The sequence below is a fragment of the Apium graveolens genome, chromosome 2, assembly GCF_009905375.1.
Source record: "Apium graveolens cultivar Ventura chromosome 2, ASM990537v1, whole genome shotgun sequence".
NCBI classification, from domain to species: domain Eukaryota; kingdom Viridiplantae; phylum Streptophyta; class Magnoliopsida; order Apiales; family Apiaceae; genus Apium; species Apium graveolens.
Genome location: NC_133648.1, coordinates 224535317 through 224558493, shown reverse-complemented (window position 1 = coordinate 224558493; position 23177 = coordinate 224535317). Strand labels below are relative to the sequence as shown.

The window sequence follows — 23177 nt, the reverse complement described above, 5'->3', positions numbered from 1 at the left end:
TCTAGATTTGGGGGTCACTCGCCAATAAACCAAAATAAAGTAATCACAGCGGAATAATATAATAATTATGACCCCTTGCATGCAACTGGATCGATCACAGGTTATAGTATGAAACATGCACTATTACAAACCAACTGTTATTACAAACCATAAGTCTAATTAGTTTTACAAATTATTTAAATTTTATTACAAACCTCTAGACTTATCCAAGCGTCCCAAAATAGTCTACCTAGAAAACACACCCACTATCTATAAGCACTCGAATGCTGATCAAACCTGGATCTCAAGCCTGCTCTGGCTTAGCTGAAAGATTAGATTGATAAACAAGTATGAGCGAAAGAAATGCTCAGCAAGCAGTATAACATGTGTTTGAAATGATAAACCACGTTCTGATAATAATTGAACAACAGAATAAAATCAGTAATATTTGGTTAATAATAAAAGCTTCATAAGCTATCAACAATAAACGATAATTTTTAGATTGGAATCTAACTCCGACGGACGTACTATCATATGCTGATCAGCCCGTGTGATAGCACAAGGTCATGATTCATAGAAACATGTCCCCAAAACACGAGTACTCAATTAAAAAGGCAATATACCTGCCTGTGGCAAAAATAGTGTCATACTATTTCATATAACACAAAGAAATAGCCCCCCGCTGGACCGCCCGTCCCGGTCACTTACGCATTCATCCAATCCATAAAACATTTTGATCAAATGAGTCGATTCAAAGGACATCCTTAACCATATAACTCCCCAATTCTCATGGTCCAGAGTTATCTCAACAATCGATGGCGAAATAACTAGAACAATTAGTTATTCGCTAATCTCAATTCAATGTTCTACTGTATAGAGTAATTTATAGGAACATATAAAACGTTTAACTATTCTGAACTTAGAATAGTATGGAAATCGTCAGAATAAAATTTAGAGTCAATATCAATTGAATGCTAAATGAAGATATAGGTACTTGCATAATATGATTCGAAATAAACGTCACTTGACCAATAAGTGAAGTTAGTGGTACTTTCCTGGTATGCTCGATAACCTCTTACTATAACTCTGCTTATCGCTGCTGGCTACTATCTCCGTCTAACACTTGACTGCACTCCTTTCTACTTGATTCTATAAACAAAAGGACTATCTTAATTGACAGAACTAGACTCCATCGACGTAACTATACATCTTGACATCTACCCGATCGTTTATAACTAGCATGGCATTTTAAACTGTAAACAAATAGCATATATATCACGTAACATGTAATCATGGCATTTGTATAACACGTAATCACATATTTCGTGTAATGCATAAATCAGATCATTAAAAGATACGTCTCAGTGCATTCAGAATAAAAATTAGTTCAATATTAGCATTTATCGATCAAATACCGACTCAAACTGATTCCCAAATAAAATGACATTGCAATACAAAAGAAATTAGGTCTCAAGAGTATTTTTATTGGAAGCGCAATATTTTTCTGAGTCTGTACACGTTCGATTTGTATTAAACGGACGTACGGTTTAATTATTATGAATAAAATAAGAAATAAATAGATTTAAATCAATTAATAAAAATATTAATTGATTTTTAAATACCAAAATATAATTTTTAAAACTTTAAAATAATTTTTAGAAATAATTTGACTTAATTATAAATAATTTACATTTATTTAACTATTTATAAATAAAATTAATTGATTAATTAATTTTTTTTAATCAATTAATTAGATTTATAAATAATTAACTAAAATAACTATAAATAATTAAATCAAATTGCATTTTTGAAAATAACTAAAGGAAATAATTTTAGAAATTTAAAATAATTCAGAAAATAATTTTTTTGGTTTTTAAAATAATTATTAAATGATTTTTTAAAATAATTTAAATGATTTTTAAAAATAAGAAAGTAAATTTTGAAATAAAGTAAAAAGAATTAAATCAGAAACAGGTTCTTGGTTTTGCATTTGGGAAAATCAGATTGAAAACGGGTCAGGGTTGGGTCGATTTTCGGGTTGACAAGAACCGGCCGGGTCGCCAAGAACAACCCGCCGGATTTCTGGAAAACCTAGAAACCGGTGAGTTCTCCGGCGGCCCTGTCAGGTCCGGCGAGACTCCGGCGACATAAAAACACGGCTTTCCTGGCTCTGTTTCAACTGATTTTGTTATCCCTACGATCCTATTTCAGTCCATAATCATCCCTACCAGTCCAGAATCTGCAAATATCATCGGAGTTGAAATCTCCGATCAAAACCCGAGTTTTTCGATGAATTCAATCGGAAAAAATGATTTCACTCCACCCGATATCAAAATCAACGATTAATATACGGATTTGAAGCTACGAACACCAGGAATACGTTCATCTAATCAAAATCAAGCTTAAATTCAAGAATCATAAGCAAATCCGATTTAAAATTTTACAAAAACCCAGAACTCGGCTACATCGATTCTGAGCTCAAACAATTCAAATAATTATACGAATCTGTTCTAAACAACATCAGGAAGTTTATTCAATTAACAAAAGCAACCAACAATCATTAACAGTCCAGAAATTAAGAAATTAAAACGAAGAACTTAAAACTTCGATTTTACAAAATACATCATCTTAAATCATAATACCTATACCAAAAGAACGGCCGAGAATCAGGCTTTGATTTGCAATTGAAATCACAGCAAACGGATGCTTCTAGCTATATCAATCGATCGAATTTGTTCAAGAATAAACCCTAGAACCCTAAATCCCCAATTTCCATTATCCTGAATTTTTGTTTTATTTTTAATAATTTCTGAAATAAAATAAAATACAATAAATCTGCTATTTATACTTATAACAAATTATATCCCCTAAATTATTTAAGGGTATTTTTATCCTTTAATTATAATAATTAAAGCCCCAAAATAATAATTACGGGGAATAATTTCAAAAATGATAAAATATAAATTTAATATCAAAATTTCCCAAAAATTGCGAATAATTCAAAAATACAAAAATAAAGGGTATTTTAAATACGAATAATTTTATAAAAATAAAAACACGGATTTTGTGGGGTTTGACGTCCCGGTGGGGTCCCGGTCCGTTGATTTTTGAAAAACGGAAACGATCCCTAAATTACCAGAAAATCCCGGAAACACGTAAAATGCATTCAAACGGGTATGACTTGAAATAAAACAGATATCTTAATAAAGACGCTAAGAAATACGCGTCACGATCGCAGATAGGTTCATATAATTGCAGTTTAAACATATATTAATCAATCGAAAAATTTTCTGGCCCGCACGAAACACATATAACCACTGTACATCTAATATCATGGCAATGATCACTTTAAATTTGTAAAACACATAATACATATTTATTTAACACATAATATTCACATAATTTCCCCGGATATTACATCCTTCCCCCCTTAACAGGATTCTGTCCTCAGAATCAGCCTAGGAAAATAAATGAGGATACTTGGATCGCATTTCGCTTTCCAACTCCTAGGTCGACTCTTCAACCTTGGGATTCCTCCACAAGACTCGCACTAAAGATACAGACTTATTTCTAACTACTCTTTCTTTCTTATCTAAAATCTGCACTGGTTGCTCTACAAAAGACAGATCTGGCTTGATCTCGATTGGCTCGTATTCTATCACATGATTCGAATCAGGCAAATAACGCTTCAACATCGACACATGGAACACATTGTGAATATGCTGCATGTGAGGTGGTAACGCTAATTCGTACGCAACTTTTCCCACACGCCTCCAAATCTCAAAAGGGCCAATATAACGCGGACTCAGCTTTCCTTTCTTTCCAAATCTTGATAAACCCTTCCAAGGGGAAACCTTCAGTAACACTGCTTCACAAACTTCAAATTCCATATCCTTTCTGGCAGGATCAACATATTTGCGTTGACGATCTTGAGCTGCTATCAATCGTTTCCGAATAAGTTCTATTTTCTCTTTTGTCTGCTGGATCAATTCTGGACCTAAAATCTTTCTTTCACCAACTTCTTCCCAATATATTGGAGATCTGCATCTTCTCCCGTATAAGGCTTCGTAAGGCGGCATCCCAATACTAGCATGATAGCTGTTGTTGTAGGAGAATTCAACTAATGGCAAATGTTCATCCCAACTTCCTTTAAAATCTAGCGCACAAACCCTTAGCATATCCTCAATAATCTGAATCGTCCTTTCACTTTGACCGTCTGTCTGCGGATGATACGCGGTACTCATATTCAGCTTCGTTCCGAGACAATCTTGAAAACTTCTCCAAAATCTTTAGTTAAATCGAGGATCTCTGTCTAAAACTATGGATACTGGAACTCCATGTCGGGTTACAATTTCCTTAAGATATAACCACACCAATTTATCCATTGAGAATCTTTCGTTGATAGGAAGAAAATGCGCCGACTTCATCAATCTGTCGATAATAACCCAAATAGCATCATGATTCGCCCTGGTCCTCGGTAATCCAACTACAAAATCCATCGCGATATGTTCCCACTTCCATTCTGGAATGTCCAATGGTTGTATCAGTCCACTAGGCCTTTGATGTTCCGCTTTGACTCGCTGGCAAGTGTAACACTTACTTACCCATTCTACAATTTCTTTCTTCATGCTCGGCCACCAAAAGTTTTCTCTTAAGTCTCGGTACATCTTCGTACTCCCGGGATGAATTGAATATCTGGAGTTGTGAGCGTCTCGAAGAATTTCATCTTTCAGCTCGGCTACATTGGGTATCCATATTCTGGAAGAAAATCTTAATATCCCTTTATCATCCTTTTGACTCCCTATCTCTTCTCCTGTCAAACTATCTCGTTCGTGGCTCATTACTTCTTCCTGACATCTTCTTATTTTCTCTAATAGTTCTGGTTGAAAAGACATTGCACATAAAACCTCTGTAGACATACTTGGGATACTGACCTCTAATTCTAGCTTCTCAAATTCCTTGATCAACTCCTCTGATGAAATTATCATATTTAACCTTTCTTTTCTGCTCAGAGCGTCGGCCACCACATTTGCTTTGCCTGGATGATAGTTGATAGTACAGTCGTAGTCCTTGATTAGTTCTAGCCATCTTCTCTGCCTCATGTTCAACTCCTTCTGGGTGAAGATATATTTCAAACTCTTGTGGTCCGTGTAGATCTCGCACTTTTCTCCATAAAGATAATGCCTCCAAATCTTTAACACGAACACTATAGCTGCCAATTCAAGATCATGAGTTGGATACTTCTCTTCATGTGATTTCCACTGTCTTGAAGCGCAGGCTATCACCTTGTCATGCTGCATCAAAACACATCCCAATCCTTTGTACGACGCGTCACTGTAAATCACAAAATTTCCTTGATCATCTGGAAAGACTAGTACTGGAGAAGATACTAATCTATTCTTTAATTCTTGGAAACTCTCCTCACACTTCTCATCCCATTCAAATTTCTGGTTCTTCCTGGTGAGCTTTGTCAATGGCGTAGCTATCTTCGCGAAATCCTACACAAATCTTAAGGTACGTAGGCATATTAAAATGGGTGAAAAACCAAAACTTAAGGACCACCCCTAACCCTAATCAATCTCGCCCATTAATTCAAAACAATCACCATATTCCATTCATTCTTCCGGAAAAAAACCATCATCGTAGATTTTGATTCTGTCAACAAATCTCAAACTTTATTGTTAACAAATTTAAGAAGTCAATAATTTTTACACGGGATCACAGGTTTTAGATGTTTTTCATTTTTCAGTGCTCGTGCAAAAACCTAGAACGTTAATAACCTTTAGAAATTAGAGGGAATAATATTATATTTATAAAAATGTTACTTCAACTTTATCTCAGATCCACACTTTTGTAATGCACGTCGCTTACAATTTTTTTAATCCTTGATACACATTCGAAACGAGTACTAATCGTAATCTTTTGAATATTTGTATCTAGTGGTCCAAATTGGCTAGTTTATTAATATTTTTTTCACAATCTGTACTATCTATACTATATTATATAATAATCGGAACGAGTTATAATTTGATTTAACAGTTATTCCTTATCTTGGTTATTAAAAAAATAAATAAATAGTTTTATATATCCGCTAAACTTCTAAATTATTAAACTATTACACACATAATCTACTTATTCTACTAAAATACAGTCACAACTTATCATATTATTAAAATAAATAAATAGGGTTATATATCCGCTAAACTACTAAATTATTAAACTATTAGATATAATATACTTATCCTACTAAACTACGACCCTAAGCTATCCTATTATTTTTTATATAAATTTATTATTATATTGTTATTATTATATATTTAAATAAATATTCTAAAATTATAATATAACAGAATAAATAAAAAAATTAAATATTAATGGAAACACCTGCATAGCACGAGATTTAAAGATAGTAATTTAGTAATATCATGTGGCGCGTATTAGGCTTAAATCTAGTTTATTAATATGTTTTGTCAATAATTAAGTAATATCATGTCACATGCGGGCATCAGAATTGCAGCAGGACGAAACAACTCAACTTGTCAAATTAATGGGAAATGTTCTGTGATCCGACTTGTGCAGTTTCGTATCAACAACAATGAACTAAAAAAAATCTGTGTATTCCCATTTTCAAGTTTTTACATAAACATTTGATTTTTTGGAACTTGTTCTGTGGCATTAATTTGTAAACAAGTAGATTCTGTTATTTACTTGTTGCCGCTCCCATTTTGTAGAGATGATTCATGATATGTTGATCTATAAATTTAGAAATATAAAGTTGTTATGTACGCTTGCATTCAACTTATGAAAAAAAAATCCTGGAAGCTTCCTTGTGGGTTGCTACTTGCTTCCCTGCAATATGGAAGTAGAACAAGATTACATTACTGTAGGTAAACTGTGTGTACATTCTTCAAATGTGAATCATCTTAAATATGCTAATGCAATGTCAAATTCCTTCCGATTGATATTTTAAGCTACTCTGTCACATCTATGGCACATTACTAAGTTACGGGATGTGACTGATTTTTATTTAGAACAAATTTTCAAGTTTCGGCAACTAGGAATAAAGAAGAGGAATAGTAACTTGAGCAAGAATTGAATCTGATTAACTATATAGTAAGAAGTTAAATTTTGAGTCTTGACATAAATAAGTGCTAAATTTGAATATTTCAGTGAGGGCTCTAGCCCATGGTGCTACACCGGCCTCGCCCCTCCCCAACCAAAATAGATTGTAAAGCAGGATGACCCAAATTTGCTCTTGATTGGCATATACCAGGAGGGGTACAATATTTACTATTTAAATTTTAAAAATTCATTGCAGGCGATAGGTCCCTGGTGCTACATTTGGTTCGGCCCTGACCGTAACCAAAAAGTTAACACAGCGCAGGAACAGGACGGCTTTTGCTACCCGGTAGGTATAAATGAAATTATGGTAGCTTAGCAGTCACTATGTAAAGTTTGCCAAATCGGTTCGTGGATCCAGCTATCTTATCCTCCTTGGACCATAATAATGCATGATTAACTTAAAAGGCAAAACTTGATATGAATACTAGGGATGTTAAAAGCAACATTAAAACTTCTTGGGGTTTCAGCATCAACAAAAGTAATGTCAACACTCCTACAAGATGCCTGCAGAAAGATAGATACTTCGGGTCTGATTTTTTGCTCGAGAATATTTATATAGTGGAGCTCCACCATATTATTAATAAACTCAAGGATGATAGATATAGGGGCCATAATTAATGGGCGTTGAGTGATAAAATTTCTATCGGAGAACCCCACCATCCACAGAAAGTTGTTTATGGATGTAAACTTGAAATTGACTTGAAAATGGGACCAGGATAAGAAAAAAATGATATAAGTGATAACTCTACTGGAGGCTGATGCAGCATCTTGGCTTCTTTCAAATGATCAATCTAATAAGAAGACAGAGATTTGTCATCTATACAAAAATATTGGCATAATGAAGGCGAGCATTTTATTTTGATGGTTTATTTTGGAAAAAAAAAAAGACAAAAAGGTAAACAGCCATTAGATGATGCTAGTAGTGGCTTCTTTTCCCTGATCGATCCAAGTTTGGACTTGAGCTAAGTTGGAGACCAAAAGAATTTCCCACAGTGTGGCTGGATGAGATTCCAATACATTATTGCAGATGGAGATAAGAGGGGATGGCTACTTGTAGCATAATCTCAAGTGAACAATAATGGGTGCTAAAGGTGTTTGGATTGAAGATGTATTAATTTTGAAGTTTAAACACAATGCACCTTTCAGGACAGAACATTTTTATCTTACAAGTAAAAAACAGGTTGCAGTTGCCCGGTAATTGAGACTACACTGATAAATAAGCAAGTTGGAGGTCTTTAAGGAAATAATCTCTCTTTTAAGTAGGGGTAAGGTCAAGCATAAATCTTTTTCTTTTTTTGCTAAGTAGGTCAAAGTAGATCTTAGCCTCCACGAACCCTACTTCCAAATTTGATATACTGGACATGTCTGGTTTACAAATACATGATTCTTAAATTTTTGGGCATAGTTTTGCGTTTCTTGTAACAAATTCTGTTTTTTTTTTAAAAACAAAATCCCACTATCAATGTTCAAAGAAGAATATATAAGGTCATTTCTTTACTCAATATAATAAGGATTCCTCTAAAGTAACTGAGGCGTAACTACATGAAAGTGCAGTATAATTTGTAAGCAGAAAAGGCTGCAAGATACATACCTGAACTTGTAGCTAGAACTAAAAATTCATAATTAATGAAAACAATCAAAGTTGTTACCTCCGTGATATTTGAAAAATGATGAAACTAAACTTCCCCGCTTTCATTTCAAGTTGAGTAAAATGGCTAGGGGAACAAGGGCAAATATGATCAAGGAAATTCCCTGAATACAATAATGAAAAAGTTTAGGCGTTGCATTTTTGCGTAAGCTGTGAGATAAAACAAATTTACAATAACATAGCATTTCGTGAAAATTAGGACAATAGTTCTTACATTTTCCTGGCAAGCAGAGTAAGAGTCTGAGTATTCAATACGTGGAAGGTATCCATGTACACCAATGTCATAAACCGGATTGCCATTAGGATAGTACAGCCCATAGTTCCTTTCTGATGACGGGCCTGGCTTCAGATTCTCATTAAAAAGTGCAAAAACGTATACGTCGATTGGTACCCATGGCCTTGCTGGAGTACCTTGTCTTTCTTCTATCCTTCTTAACAAATTTCTATTGTACAATCCAGCATTTTCTACTGTAGCTCCTACCTCGTTTGGATCCCCCTTCGAGGGCCAGCCGGTTTCAGAAATTTGAACATCTACATCAGTATGGCCCAGTGCACGCATTGCTGAATAAACAGAATCAATTTGTGCGTACAACATATTATCATAGTTGAGATCTGTAATTGGATCTTTCATTCCTTGATTAGGCTGGAAAAGCACGTAGGCTAATGAAACTTGATCCGGGCTATCCTTGTATGCGAAAAAAGGATATGCATTTATAAGAAATGGAGATTTAGTCTGAGAATGAAAACCAAGAATGGGCTCTATGTATTCTGTAAGATCATCTCTAAAACTCCCTGCAGATGGTGGGAACGAATTAGATAAGATCTGAAGAGAATGTGCAGTTGTTACATAGACTTGTTTGCTTAGGCCAAGATTAAAAAGAGCTCCATAAACCGATTGCATTGCAGGAAGGAGATACGGTCTTAATTGAGTAGCATTGCTTGCAAAGACCTCATTTCCAACAAGAATGCAGGATATCTTAGTCCGACTAAGGTGTGGCTGAAGATGTTGCTGAATCCAAGTTAGAGCTTTTGTCGGGTCATTCATTGTTTGAAGATACTCATTCCCTAGTCCAATTATAAATTCGACCTTTGAATTGGAAAATGCAGTTAATACATTTGGATCAGCATCATAGAGCTTTACTCTGCTGATATTTAGAGAATTAAGGAGAGAAGAGACACGTGAGGGAGAAGGCAGATTGTTTGCGATTTGGCCATAGTTAATTCCAACTCCAAGGCCATTGATCCTAACAAAATAATCTGTAAACAAATTGGAAAACTTCTAGCTTCAATTTGTTATCCACGAATAAAACAAAAATACTAATGAATATGTCTCACTCGGAAGCATGGTCTGGTACCTAGCACAAAAATCTTAATTATAAATCAAAAGAGTTGAACTACATATAAATAAAGAACTCAAAAGAAGAGAAACCAGGACAAATTATCACTCATTAAAGACAAGGGAGATATCATATATTTATGTACATGTAAACCACTATGGATGTTGGTAGCAGCAGCATCAATTGCAATTGCAATTCAAGTTGAGTAAAATATTTTCTATCATATATATATATATATATATATATATATCATTAAATTTACAGATAATGAGAGCTCACATTTATCAGAAGAATATACAGGGTGACAAAGACAACACCTCCTATTTTCTGAATCTTGAATAACAAAGAAAAACCTTGATTCAAAAAATTTCAACAATAGTATGTACTTGATTTTTCGAAGAAAAGAAAGACAAAATCATAATGAAGCAACATGTGTTTTGCACTTTATCAACTTGCAAGTCACCATATGGACCTAAGAGGGAGAGGAGCTAAAAATGAAAAGAAACTGAAAGTAGAATCAAGCATAAAAGTACCTAAAAAAGAGAAAACAAGAAGAAGAGGCCAGAAGTGAGTTGCCATTTTCTTCGCTGATCTCCTCTGATTATTCTGCTCTTCTTCAACTCCTCAGGCAGAATGGGCAGTATGTGAATGCATATAAATATGTAATAATATATTCTCTCTGGATGTATTATTTTAGTTTGAATAGCATGTAGACTACAGGTACTTCCCCTTAACACATACTTATCTATTATATATCTAATACACCAACAGGGTTGGTTAAGCAAATTAAATCATAAATACTCTAATTAATACTCATAAAATATTTATTTCAATCATTAATAGTCATTCATTATAATATAATTAATACAAATTAATTCATATAACCTTTATTACCTCTATTAAAACATCATTAATATGCATCATTACAATATTATATTTTTCACCATAAAAATATACATACAGAGTACTTAATAAATATATTTTTTTTAACGCAAAGTAAAAAATTTCATTTATTCGCCAACTCCAACCTCATATACTCGTAAAGTTGATTAGGAATGTCATCACTCCTATCAAACACCAATCTGGATGTGAATATGATGTCTAGCAAACACAAACCTAGATGTGAATATGATATGTTAGCAAACACATGAGCTACCATATTAGCAGACCTACAAATAAAATACGATTTAACAACACCTAAAAGCTTAAGAGCTCTACAACACTCATAGACCACCTTCCCAAATGTTGAATTCGCCACAACTGATCACCGAAAGACTTAAGAGTACTACAACACTCATCAACTACCTTCCCAAATGGTGAATTCATCACAACGGAGTTTCGAACTTTATAAACAAAAAATTAATTTAAATAAATTAGATATTAACCCTTACATAAAAATTCTTATAAAATTTATGTTATTTCATCATGATTAATTAATACCTATTAATTATTACATAATTAATATACATATTTACCTATAACTAATTACTATAAAGATGCATGCATACATACATACATTAATATATATATATATATATATATATATATATATATATATATATGCACACACACATACAATACATACATGTGTATATATATATAATAATTTAGTTAGCGATTTAATTTTTTTAAATATAAAATAGAATTGTAATTATTCTTAACTTAAGTTAAATTTCAAAGCAATAATCCATACACTTTTAAATATTAAATTTAATAATAGAAACAAGTGAATTATGAATATAAGGTAAACAACAACAACAACAACACATAACTCAACATGCTAGGCGCCTTGTGGTAGAAAATGAATATGTATGTATGCATCTATGTATGTTTGTGTGTATATATGTAAGAAACTTTAGTTTATGATATTCATAATTCATAAAATATAAGACCATGTTGGTTTATATTGGTGTTTTGTTGCGTCCCTACATCATGAATAAATAATGTCGACTAAAATATATAATATTTACAGTATTTATACTTGAGAAACTTGAGTACAAAATCATGTAATTTTATAAAAAGTGGCAATACATTTAAATTTATTATTACAAAAATATTATTACTCGTCATTAATCTTAATGATATCATCACACCCTACCAATGATTTTTCATTACATGGTTGGCTGTCATATACCATATATTATATTAATACTAATTTTTAGATCTAATATAAATATTTACGAATTAATATTAAAAAAATAATAAAAAATGTATGTATTAAACATGATATGGGCATCATAACCATTTATACCTCTAACTGAATAAATATTTATATATACTCATATCATACTTTAAGTATTATTATATTTTATGATACAAATAAATTCAAATTTATATGAAAATAATAAATTAAGGACTTTTATATGTGCAAATACAATATAAACTTCTACCTTAATTAAGCTTATCAATTACATTCTTAACATAACATAAACATACAAAATGATCCTGATCACATTTTAAACATACAAACACATTGCACGGGTTAAAACTTATATTGTATTTAGATAGTGGACCTCTAAAATATATTCTTATTTTTTTCTATCTTCTAAACTAATTAATTTACCATATTCTCCCTTAAGCGATGTTGCTTACTTCTTTGAAATGTATGGTAGAAAATGAATATATATGTATGTATCTATGTATGTTTGTATGTATTTAGTTTATGGTCTTCATAATTCATAAAATATAAGATAATGTTCGTTTATATTGGTGTTTTGCTGCGTTCTTACAACGTGAGAGAATAATATCGACTAAAACATATAATTTTTGTAAGGTTTATGTATCAAATACAACCAGGAGGCGCCTAACATGTTCAGTAATGTGTATTTGTTGAAAGTGTATGAGGGGACATGAAAGAGTTACTAAGCTCATTAATATAAATTGATAAAGATTTGAATTCAAATAAAAATTATAAAAATATAATTATATGCGAATAACTTACTGTATTATGCATTAACTCAAAGTATCACAAATATTTTTATAATAACCCTCATGGATCACCTTTAGCGGTGGATAACAAGAAATATCACTACAGACCTTTATTTTAAATGTCGACGAACCCTTTTTGACGAATGCTATCAAAAACGAAAATGTACTCATATACATAAACAAATACGTCATCATTGAAAACGAACAACGTAAAATATTGTCAACAACTGTAACTAAAATAACATCAACTTGTGCAATTTAGGGCATGCCTGTGCATTGCACGGGTTATAAAGCTAGTTGTTCTTATGAATAGATTTATTTTAGTTTAAGAATTTCAAAAATATCTAATTTCATTCTGTTTTTATATACGATTCCTTTTTTTTGGATGGCCGCACATACAAAATATCTGGATAAATGGTGTTCATACATGTTCAATTTCAGTTCAAAAATAGAGTGACCTGCATGTTGAAGGTAAACCACCGTCCTAGCTCTAATACTATACAAGCTTGCGGGCTAGAAAAAAACTCTCTCTAACGGGAGTCGATCCCCTTTTCAGATTTAGGGTTGTATTTGCCTCTTCCATTTTCCATTTCACTCAACTACAATACCATTTTCCCCGATTAAGACCACCTTTTATTTTTCCGTGATTTGCAAATTTTTTAACAAACATCCTCCCTGGTGAAATTTAATCTTTTTTGAATAATTTTTTTGATAGATCATAATATAATTATACGCAAATACGATTCCAAAAAATTTAATAATATAAACAAACCAGATTCAGGAAGAGTCACGGGTCTGTTGATGATATATAGTGGACTCCATAATGACTTGTCATCTTAGAACAATTTTTTTCAATTATTTCGTTTGTGAGTACAAGAAATATTCTCTAATCATGACCCATATACTCCTCTCCTTAGGTTCTCACACCGACATATTGCTTCCGGCACACACCAAACTCCTTTAGGGCGCCTGGACGTGTGTCTCAGTCCTAGGCGACCAGGTGCCAATATTGAGAAGATTTCAACAACTCGGATCCAAGGTACAAATCCCTAAGCCTATAAAAGATTCCAAAAAATATGTTTCAAGGGTTACATTCTTTACTCATTAATATACTATACACATAAATCACAGATTTACATAATTCCTATACTATCGTTGTTTTTCAAAAACTTGTTCTCATTCTCACGCCGGAGGTGTCGCGAAGACACCACGTCGCCACCCCCTGTTTTGAAGGAGCCCAGCCAGCATCTATATCACACTATTCTCCTATCACAGTGCCCGAGTCCGAGTTGGTAAATAAAAGGACACCGGGATTAGATACAGAGCTATCAATCTTATGGTATCTTATCATCAAGTTTGTTGATCGGTTACTCTTTTGGGTTAATATATTTTATTTAAATTATTTGTGTGTTTTGGTAATTTTTTTGTTTAAAATAATTTATATACCTTTTAAAAATATCTGAATTTCATACATCGAAACTGGGACGGTGATGAATTTCACTAGAACTTACATTTAAGAATTCATAATTGGGGTGTACGGTTGATGTAACTAAAAAATCCGTGTTATTTTATGTGTCATACGGGTGTAGGTTTGGTTACTGATTAAATTATTATAATTCTTTTTAGGTAAAAGAATAATTAATATGTTAAACGGTTTGAAAATAAGTTGACTATTTGTTTAATTTAACAACCAATTTATGTTGTCAGTTGGGAGATTTGTCACCTGCATTGTATGAAAAACATGTACTGAAGTTGAATACGAAGAGTAGTTTATGTTTTATATATTAAGTGTTAGAAAATGATAATAGCAAACTAATGTCAAAATTAATCACGCATATTTACTTGTAATATATTTACATTTAATATTTATAACTTTGTAATAATATATGTTAGGTCCTTAAAATTATCGAAATTATATTAAATTTCAAAATTTTTAATTTCAAATTTTTAATATAAATTTAATATTGAAATGTTAACGATAAGTTAACTTAGGAACGATAACATAGACACAAGATCTAGTATACAATAAATTATAATTTAAATAATTATGAAAAAGATCAATAATGTAATAAAAATTTGTACTAAAACTAAACAAATATATATGTTTGATATAAACCAATCCTTTGCAAGAAAGATATCTCTGTCAGAAATTACATATTCATTTTTTGTATTTTTCGATTAACCAAGTAATAATAAGAACTAAGAAAAGAAACTCATAACATTTTTAAAACAAGAGACCGGAGAAAATGACAGGAATCTGAAGAAATAAGTACGTGTTTCAAACGGATCGTCCTCAGATCACGCGCTCTGCCCTCCGACTCAAAAGGTCGGCAACTGATTACCACTATTGCCTATGTCTTATATTCTTATATGCCGATCTTGATTAATATTTATATATTTTATTTTATTTTATATAATTTTATTATTCTATATAATTAATTAATACTAAATAATGATTATGTAATTATAATTTTATTGTGTATTGTTTCAAATTAAGTTCAAATAGTATAAATAATATATGATTGATGAGACCTTATTCATAAGTAATAATATAATATTTGTTGTTGCTAAGATTCGAACCTGAAAATTTATATGTTTTTTATAAATTATAATATAAATGTTTGTTCTTGACGGGATTCGAACCTGAGAACTAATATATATCTTTATAAATAATAATATAAATATTTGTTTTTGACGGGATTCGAACCCGATAATTTGAAGAGTGTATATTTTTTTGTAATATAAATGTTTGGTGTCAACGAGATTCGAACCTGGGAACTTATATGTATCTTTATGAATAATAATATAAGTATTTGTTATTGACGGGATTCGAACCTGAAAACTTGTGGAGTGCATTGTTTTATTATGTGGATCTAACTGCTCTGATTATTTGATGAAGAAGATCTGACGGTCGTGATGGATAACTAAAATGAGGGGTTAAACACGCTACAAATTATACCCTCTTTCGGTGCTTATAATATAGTATAGATTAGTATGGGTTTTTTTTCTGGTGGGACACATGTAATAATTGCGTAAATTTATAATTTTGGACCAATTTAATTGTTGAAGTTTGTGTGAATGCGATGTCCATCACTATTATAAAATGAAACCAATCAAGATATACTAAAATTTTAAGTTTTCGTGCTTACATGTATACATGAACACATAATAAAAAAATCGTATTAATAATATTTTGTAACCAATTTATATATACACTACAAGAAAAACGTTAATAAACATCGGTTCAGGAATGATGTGTAAAATGCTAAAAACCGATGTATTAGATATACTAAGACCTCGGTCACTTACTGATGTGTAAAAAATAAACAAAGCCAATTGTACCTATACAACAATGCTTCTGCACATTGAAACGATGTATTTGACATATTAAGACACCAGTCATTAACTGATGTATGTGGTTATATATTTACCCAATACACACACACACAACAAATATATAAAAAACTAGCATAATCAATCACAGATAAATGACAAAAACTTTCATTTATCATTATCAAATTAATGCAAAGCATCCCAACATGCAACATTGTTGAAATCAAAAATATAATTTTCAAATATACAACATTATCAAGTCAAGTGGGGGATAAAAAGCTATGCTGAAAAGGCTGAGAGCTTCCTCTGTTGACACCATTCTGCTTTTCACTGGTCCCTAATCCTCTTGTAAATGTTCATTAACTCCCTCATCCTCCTGCAAATGTTCATCAACATAAGACTTTCACAAGCACAACTGATCAGTTCATAAAAAATCATGTACGCTATAGGTTGGATCGATTATAGTTTTTTGACAAAAAATTGAAAATTACTTACCGTGAACGATACGCCACACATTATACGGTGATTTGTCACCAAGACATCCCATCCATGTTTTGTCATCTTGAAAGCAAAAAGTTTAATATACTGCAACATATATAGAAAATGAACTAAGACCAAATATCTCCCATAAGGCCACAACCATAAATAGGCCAGTGTTCCATATAGTAAAGTGGGATAACTTCTCATTACATATATTGTTGCTCTTAAAATTTAGTAAAAACGCTTTCATACTTGTGTGATATAGGTATCTGCATAACATTTATCTATTGTGGCATCTCAAGGTTCATCATACTTAAAGCAAAACCTTACCAATAAATATCAATAAAGATAGGTAAACATAGGTTACCTCCTTGGTGTTTCCATCAGAGAACCTTAGTGAACTACAGCAAGAGAAGTAATACTTACTTCTATTTTCAGTTCCTTCGTCCCCTTGATTCGTCAATACTGTCAGCATGATTTGTGTTAGGGTTAGAACACACGCTAATATTCATGCAAGTATACGTGATCGCAAGTAATATAGAATTAATTCTAGTTCGTTCCCACAGGGACTGGTTTAAGTTAATTTTAATCAATGTACTTATGCAACAATGACATGGTTATTATCCAATGCTAAGACGAGTAACAAATTGAGATTGTTTTAACTACTCTTAACTAAGAGATTATACTAAAGAACATTAACTAAGAGAATAAAGAGAGTTGAATACTATATGACACAAACATGGGATTCTAACTTCATTAAATACTTCATTCAATAGCCTTTTCGTTCTTAACCTTAGCATGCAATGGTGCTGACACTAATCAGATAACACGAAACTGATAAACGCCAACCTTCGTTGTACGAATACCATAATATCAGACATCCACAAAAGAGATAGAAGCTGAATAGACACCAATGATATTGAAACCCTATATGTCTATAAAATTTGACAACATAACGGTTTAATGCACAAGTTATCTATCAGGATTACATAGGGCAAGTAAGATGGTTAAAATTACCTATGAATCATGCATATCAAATACATGAACCTATGCTAGCATGATAAGTTCTAAACCCCTAAATTCACTTTTGCTTCATTAGAGATTAACACGCTATCTTATAAGTTCGCGACGCTCATAAGACGAATAAGCACAACCAATACTAGGATATCATACAATCACCACACACTAAGGCATCAAAACGAATTATCTAAAAAAATCCATAAATAAATCCTCTAGAACCCCACGATAACGATTAGCCCATAATCGGACTCATCATCAACGTGGGTTCGGATGAAAGCATGGTATAATAAACGTAGTCTTTATACTGAATAAATAATAAATCAAGTACGAAACAAGAGTATAGGTTCACGAATAAGAAAACTAGCATCCAAAGTTACAACTTAAAGTAAAGAATCACAAGAAATAAACTAGATCTTCTTCACCTTGGTTGAATTTTTCTCTACGGTCTTCTTACGCCTTCTCCTTAAGCTCTGGTATGCCTTGTTATGAAAAACAAACATACGTTATGTTTATATAGAAGCCCATGCAGATTAAAAGTCTTTCGGATCAAAATCAGAGTAGAAACAGGATTCCTGGAATTCAACCCGGCGCAGGCGCGTGCTTCACCAGCATGGGCGCACTGCACTTCTGTAATCCTGGCGTGGCCGCACGCTACTACAGCGCGGGCGCGCTGACACTCTGAAGAAAATCTTGAATTCTTCTTTTCTTGTCAGTTTGAGTTGGTCTTTTCACGAGCAATCTTCTTGACACCATCCTAACACCATATTAGGATCAAAACAATGTTAGATCACCTGAATTCCTGTTAAATGCCTGAAATGCAAAACACTATAAAAACACGTTAAAAACGCCAATAACTTGAGTACAAAACACCAATTCAAAGCTTTACGGAGCGTTCTAAGATGATATAAATGCCACTCAACAATTTGTATTGCCAATATCACTAAGCGAAGAACTGATTTCAAAATAATCAAACTGTAGATTTATAGGTTCCGCCTTTCCAATCTGTAGTGGACCATAGAGAGGGTTCCCACAACTCCATTTTCAGTTGAATGACCCGCAATTGGCTTCCCATTACCATATATTGAGTCAACAGGCCAAGCCCTTGCAACAAAATGATCAGTGTTTAGAAGAGCCGTCATATGTCGATTAGAACCTTGCCTCTGAATTAGCTGAAACATTCTTTTGGAACTAACAGAGTTTTCAACACATTGATACATGTACTCTTCGTTAATATCAATAACAGTGTTTGTGGTAGAGTCATAAAGTTGATCCCCTGACTTACGCCTTCATAGGCAACTGCAAACAGTTGCATGGATATGTATTACACTTTTATCAACCTTGGTATTATTTATCTTTGATACCAGATGTTTATTAGCCCTTTTCCAGAGATATTCTTGGATTGTTCTGATGTTTCGTATATTTCATGTACTTATTCTTTTGGGGATCAAGTGTCATGTACTTTGCATGGACTGCAAATCGTTCCAAGTGTTTCCCTTCGTTAGTAATATAGATATGAATGGTATGATTGACATATGCTTTTTCATAAGTCCCATCTGCATAAGCAATCTAACTGGAATTACTTATTACCAATGAAGGAAAACTATTCTTTTAAAATGTCAAATATGCATAGTAATAATACGAAAAAGTTAAGGCTCAAATGAATGTCCTCAACAAAATTATGATTGTAACATATAAAGTTCTAAACTTTATGTACATTAATCTATCAGTGGAAGAAGTAAATAAATTAAGAACTTCTAACAATAATAATGCCGTAGTAATTGAAAGAGATGTGTCCTAAGTCCAATCATGTATGATGATTTAGGAATAACTTTTATGTAATCTGTTTTGATTTCATTGATATTAATAAAAGACTTGTTTTGGTTTTATTGCGGGCTTTTTCTATTTAAGTGTCTAAATAAGATATACCATAGTTTAGAGTAAAGCTTTTTATGGATTATGATGAGATCATAATAATGAGACCTAAAAGATGATAACTCTAAACTTAAATATTTCCTGGTCATAGGATTACTAACTGGTAATTAGTAATCCGCAAAGATCGGTACATACTATGCTTGCTTCATTATGAAGGATGTTTGTTCTCATAGACATTTGTGTGGTGACACTATAGCTAGTATGTAGGTGTTTATTATAGAATAAGTTCACTGAACATGACTCACACAGCTGAACAACTGATGGAGTTCACTCACGTGTTAGCAGTTGTTCATATAGTGATAATTGTACAAGTATCCTTAGACTTGAGGTCATCATAGTCATCTTGTGTACACTGAACTATGCTTTGGTTTAGTTCCTAGTCTCCAGGGAAAATTATAAGGGCTCTACTGGGTATAGGAATTTGTACACGAAGATAGTGTATGATCAATAAAGGATATACCCCTTCCAGTGAAGGAAGAGAATGTTCAATATTGATCCACTTATGCTAGTTCAGGAATCTCTGGCCAGAGTGAATGAAATTAGAAAGGAGTTTCTAATTTACATTAAATAGAACTAAGCATAGTGAATGAGAAAGAAAATGATTAAATAAGATAGGCTTGACACAAGTTCCATGCCTTGTATTTACTTGTGACATTGCAGGGTAGAAGGAATTGATTGTACGGTAACTACTCACTGAATAGGTTCTTGGCATTCTAAGCAGTGAATTCGTATTATCCGGATAGTCACGATATGCTGAGAAGTATCCCTCATGATGTAGAATAAATATGATTAATTAATTAATTAATCATATTTAATGAATTAGAGAATTTATATAAATAATGATAAAATAGTTTTATTATTATTTATTTCTACTACCGGCTTAATATTGAACCTACAGGGTCACACCATAAAAGAGAATGATTTAATGGTGGAGGAATTAATTAATAATGACTGATAATTATTTATTTGTGAAATAAATAATTAATTAGCAGATTTAATAATTGATTAAATGAGATTTAATTAATTCTTAATATTATTAATTAAGAACTTAATTTTGGAAACTAAATCAAGTGAGATAATTATTTTTCTAAAGTGTTTAGAAAAGGGATTAATGATTAAAAGGTGTTTTAATTATTAGTTAATTGGTTAATAAGAATAATCAATTAAAGGGTTAATAATAATAATATTTTATGGAAAATTTTCAGCTGAAAATTTTGCCTATAAATATACTATTATAGACCCTATTTGCCTCAACCCAAATAATTAACCCTAATTCTAAAGTAGAACAAGAGGGAGGCAACTAATTCTCTCAACCTCTTCCTCCTCCATTACATTGATCTCTTGGTGGATACCGGTGGAGTGCTTCACACTTGAGTAGCAGCTGCTAGAGATCTCCGCTCATCGTTCTTGGATCACTATTAAAGACCTCCATCTTTCCATTAACGTAAAGCTTCTTAAGGTAAACATACTGAACTACGAATTAAATATTATTTTTCGCATGGATCCTGCAGAGGGTTTCGGTTTTTTTTTTAAGATTTAAATTTACGTTTTCGTTGCGTTTATGTGCTAAAAACCCTTCAATGGCATCAGAGCTACTTGCGAAAAGTTTTTAATTCATTTTTGTGTTTAACTGTTTTCGATATATGAGCTTGTACGTGATTCGCTATGATTTGATGTTGATATAATATGCTTATATATGTATGGTTTTGAATATATGATATTAATGTGAGTTGTATAATTATAAGATAATTATGTAATCTGTATATATACTGATATATACATGATTTATGTTTGTTCTAATTATGAGAATCATATTAGATACGGATTCTGAATTGGCTGCTGCAGATTTGCTGAAATCTGGGTCTGGTATCCGATTTACGCAAACGAATATTCTATTCCATAGGTAAATGAGCGTCTCAACAAAACTGATAGCTAAAGCTATCAACGACTCTTCTGTAAGGCGTTTGACGTCTTTGACTACCCGTAAACAGTGATTCTTGTTTTTCTGATTTGATTCTGATTTTTCTGATTTTTGTCATATTTTTTTTATGATTAGATCATGGATAATATGATATGTTAAGATCAGATTATGTGTTTTAACATGCTTTTATGTGTTGTATTAGCATGGTGGATGGTTATGGCCTTTCGACCTTAGTGTAATGGTTTTGGTTTTGGTTTTAAATACGACTTGCATGTCGTCAATCTTTGTAATCATAAATCTCGAATGTAACTCTAGTTATTCTTGTAAGTTCAATAGGTTAGTTTTACTTTCAATCATGTAATATAATTGAAGTCTCAAGAAGGCTATCCAATGGAGGTGATACAAAGAAGAAGACGAGGCATACATGAAGTCTAAACAAAGAAGAAGACTTATGTAATAAGTAGTTGTATTTATTTCCATCACCATATCAGATTGACCTTGATCTTTATCATGAGCTTGATAAAGATCACATAGGATGGGGCCATAACCAAACACATTTACTTTATTGCACTTTACATTTACTTGTTTATTTAATTTTATATATGAGATATATGCCTATGTTTACCATGCGATGATAGATTTAGGTGAACTTAAATCAATATAAGGCGTGCTCTAGAAAATCTAGAATAGGAATCGTTTCTTGCCTTAACAATAATATTATGAATACAATCATGAGATTCTTGTGTTTATGAAACACGTAATTAAATACGAATTTTCAATATTGAGAGAAAGGATGATTATGTCAAAAGCAGATTTCTATCTGTAAGAAAGGGGTATTAAGTGACGCCTCTTGACAATGCTCCCCCCGATCTGGGAATCATCTGATTATCGATTATTGATTTGAAATATTTAATTTAAAAGGAAGAATCTCTTTATAATATGATTATGATTGTAATATAATATAATCCCTCTAAAATTAAATAATATCAAGCAGTAATTGGCTAATGACACAACAGGCTTGTGTCGGTCAAAGCCTTCCAACATGGTAGAAAGTAGTTCTTATTTTTAAATCATTGTCGTTTCGTGCTACAGCCGAGGGCTTTGATTTCGAAATAAGAAATACTTGTCTATTACATAAAGATGTGTACATTGAATTAGAATCTAAAGGTCGTTACGTGCTACAGCCGTGGGCCGTTGGAGACTGATTCAATTGTACGAAATGTTGGGTTAGACTTGACTTAGAATATTGAGTTTATCGTGCTACAGCCGTGACTCAATTATTCAAGAGGCTAAAGTTTTATTAGGGAATAACATAAGATGTAATTGACAAGAGTTGTCTGCCTATTGAACATCACATGACGTTTCGTGCTACAGCTGAGGTTGTGTGATGGAATGTAGGATCCCTATTCCCACCAGCATTATGAATGCTTAATTTTCACTTAGGGGTTGTATAAATTAGATAAACTAGTGGGAGCCA

At 32.3% G+C, this 23177-nt stretch overlaps 1 protein-coding gene across 1 annotated transcript; it reads right to left on the bottom strand.

Annotated features, from left to right (window-relative positions):
- Positions 1-6490: 6490 nt before the first annotated feature.
- LOC141708131 (glucan endo-1,3-beta-glucosidase 14) lies at positions 6491-10805 on the bottom strand. Its single transcript, XM_074511613.1, has 4 exons — positions 10620-10805; positions 8964-10006; positions 8751-8853; positions 6491-6828 (listed from the first exon to the last, which is right to left on the bottom strand). The coding sequence occupies exons 1-3, from the start codon at positions 10663-10665 to the stop codon at positions 8794-8796; spliced, it is 1149 nt and encodes a 382-aa protein (XP_074367714.1). The 5' UTR covers positions 10666-10805; the 3' UTR covers positions 6491-6828; positions 8751-8793.
- Positions 10806-23177: the final 12372 nt, after the last annotated feature.

Bases quoted from the DNA above. Each gene is read 5' to 3' on its own strand.
- LOC141708131 (XM_074511613.1), bottom strand. From the start codon at position 10,665: ATGGCAACTCACTTCTGGCCTCTTCTTCTTGTTTTCTCTTTTTTAG. The intron at 10,007-10,619 runs GTACTTTTATGC...ATTTGTTTACAG, and splicing joins TCTTGTTTTCTCTTTTTTAG to ATTATTTTGTTAGGATCAAT. The intron at 8,854-8,963 runs GTAAGAACTATT...TATTGTATTCAG, and splicing joins ACTCTGCTTGCCAGGAAAAT to GGAATTTCCTTGATCATATT.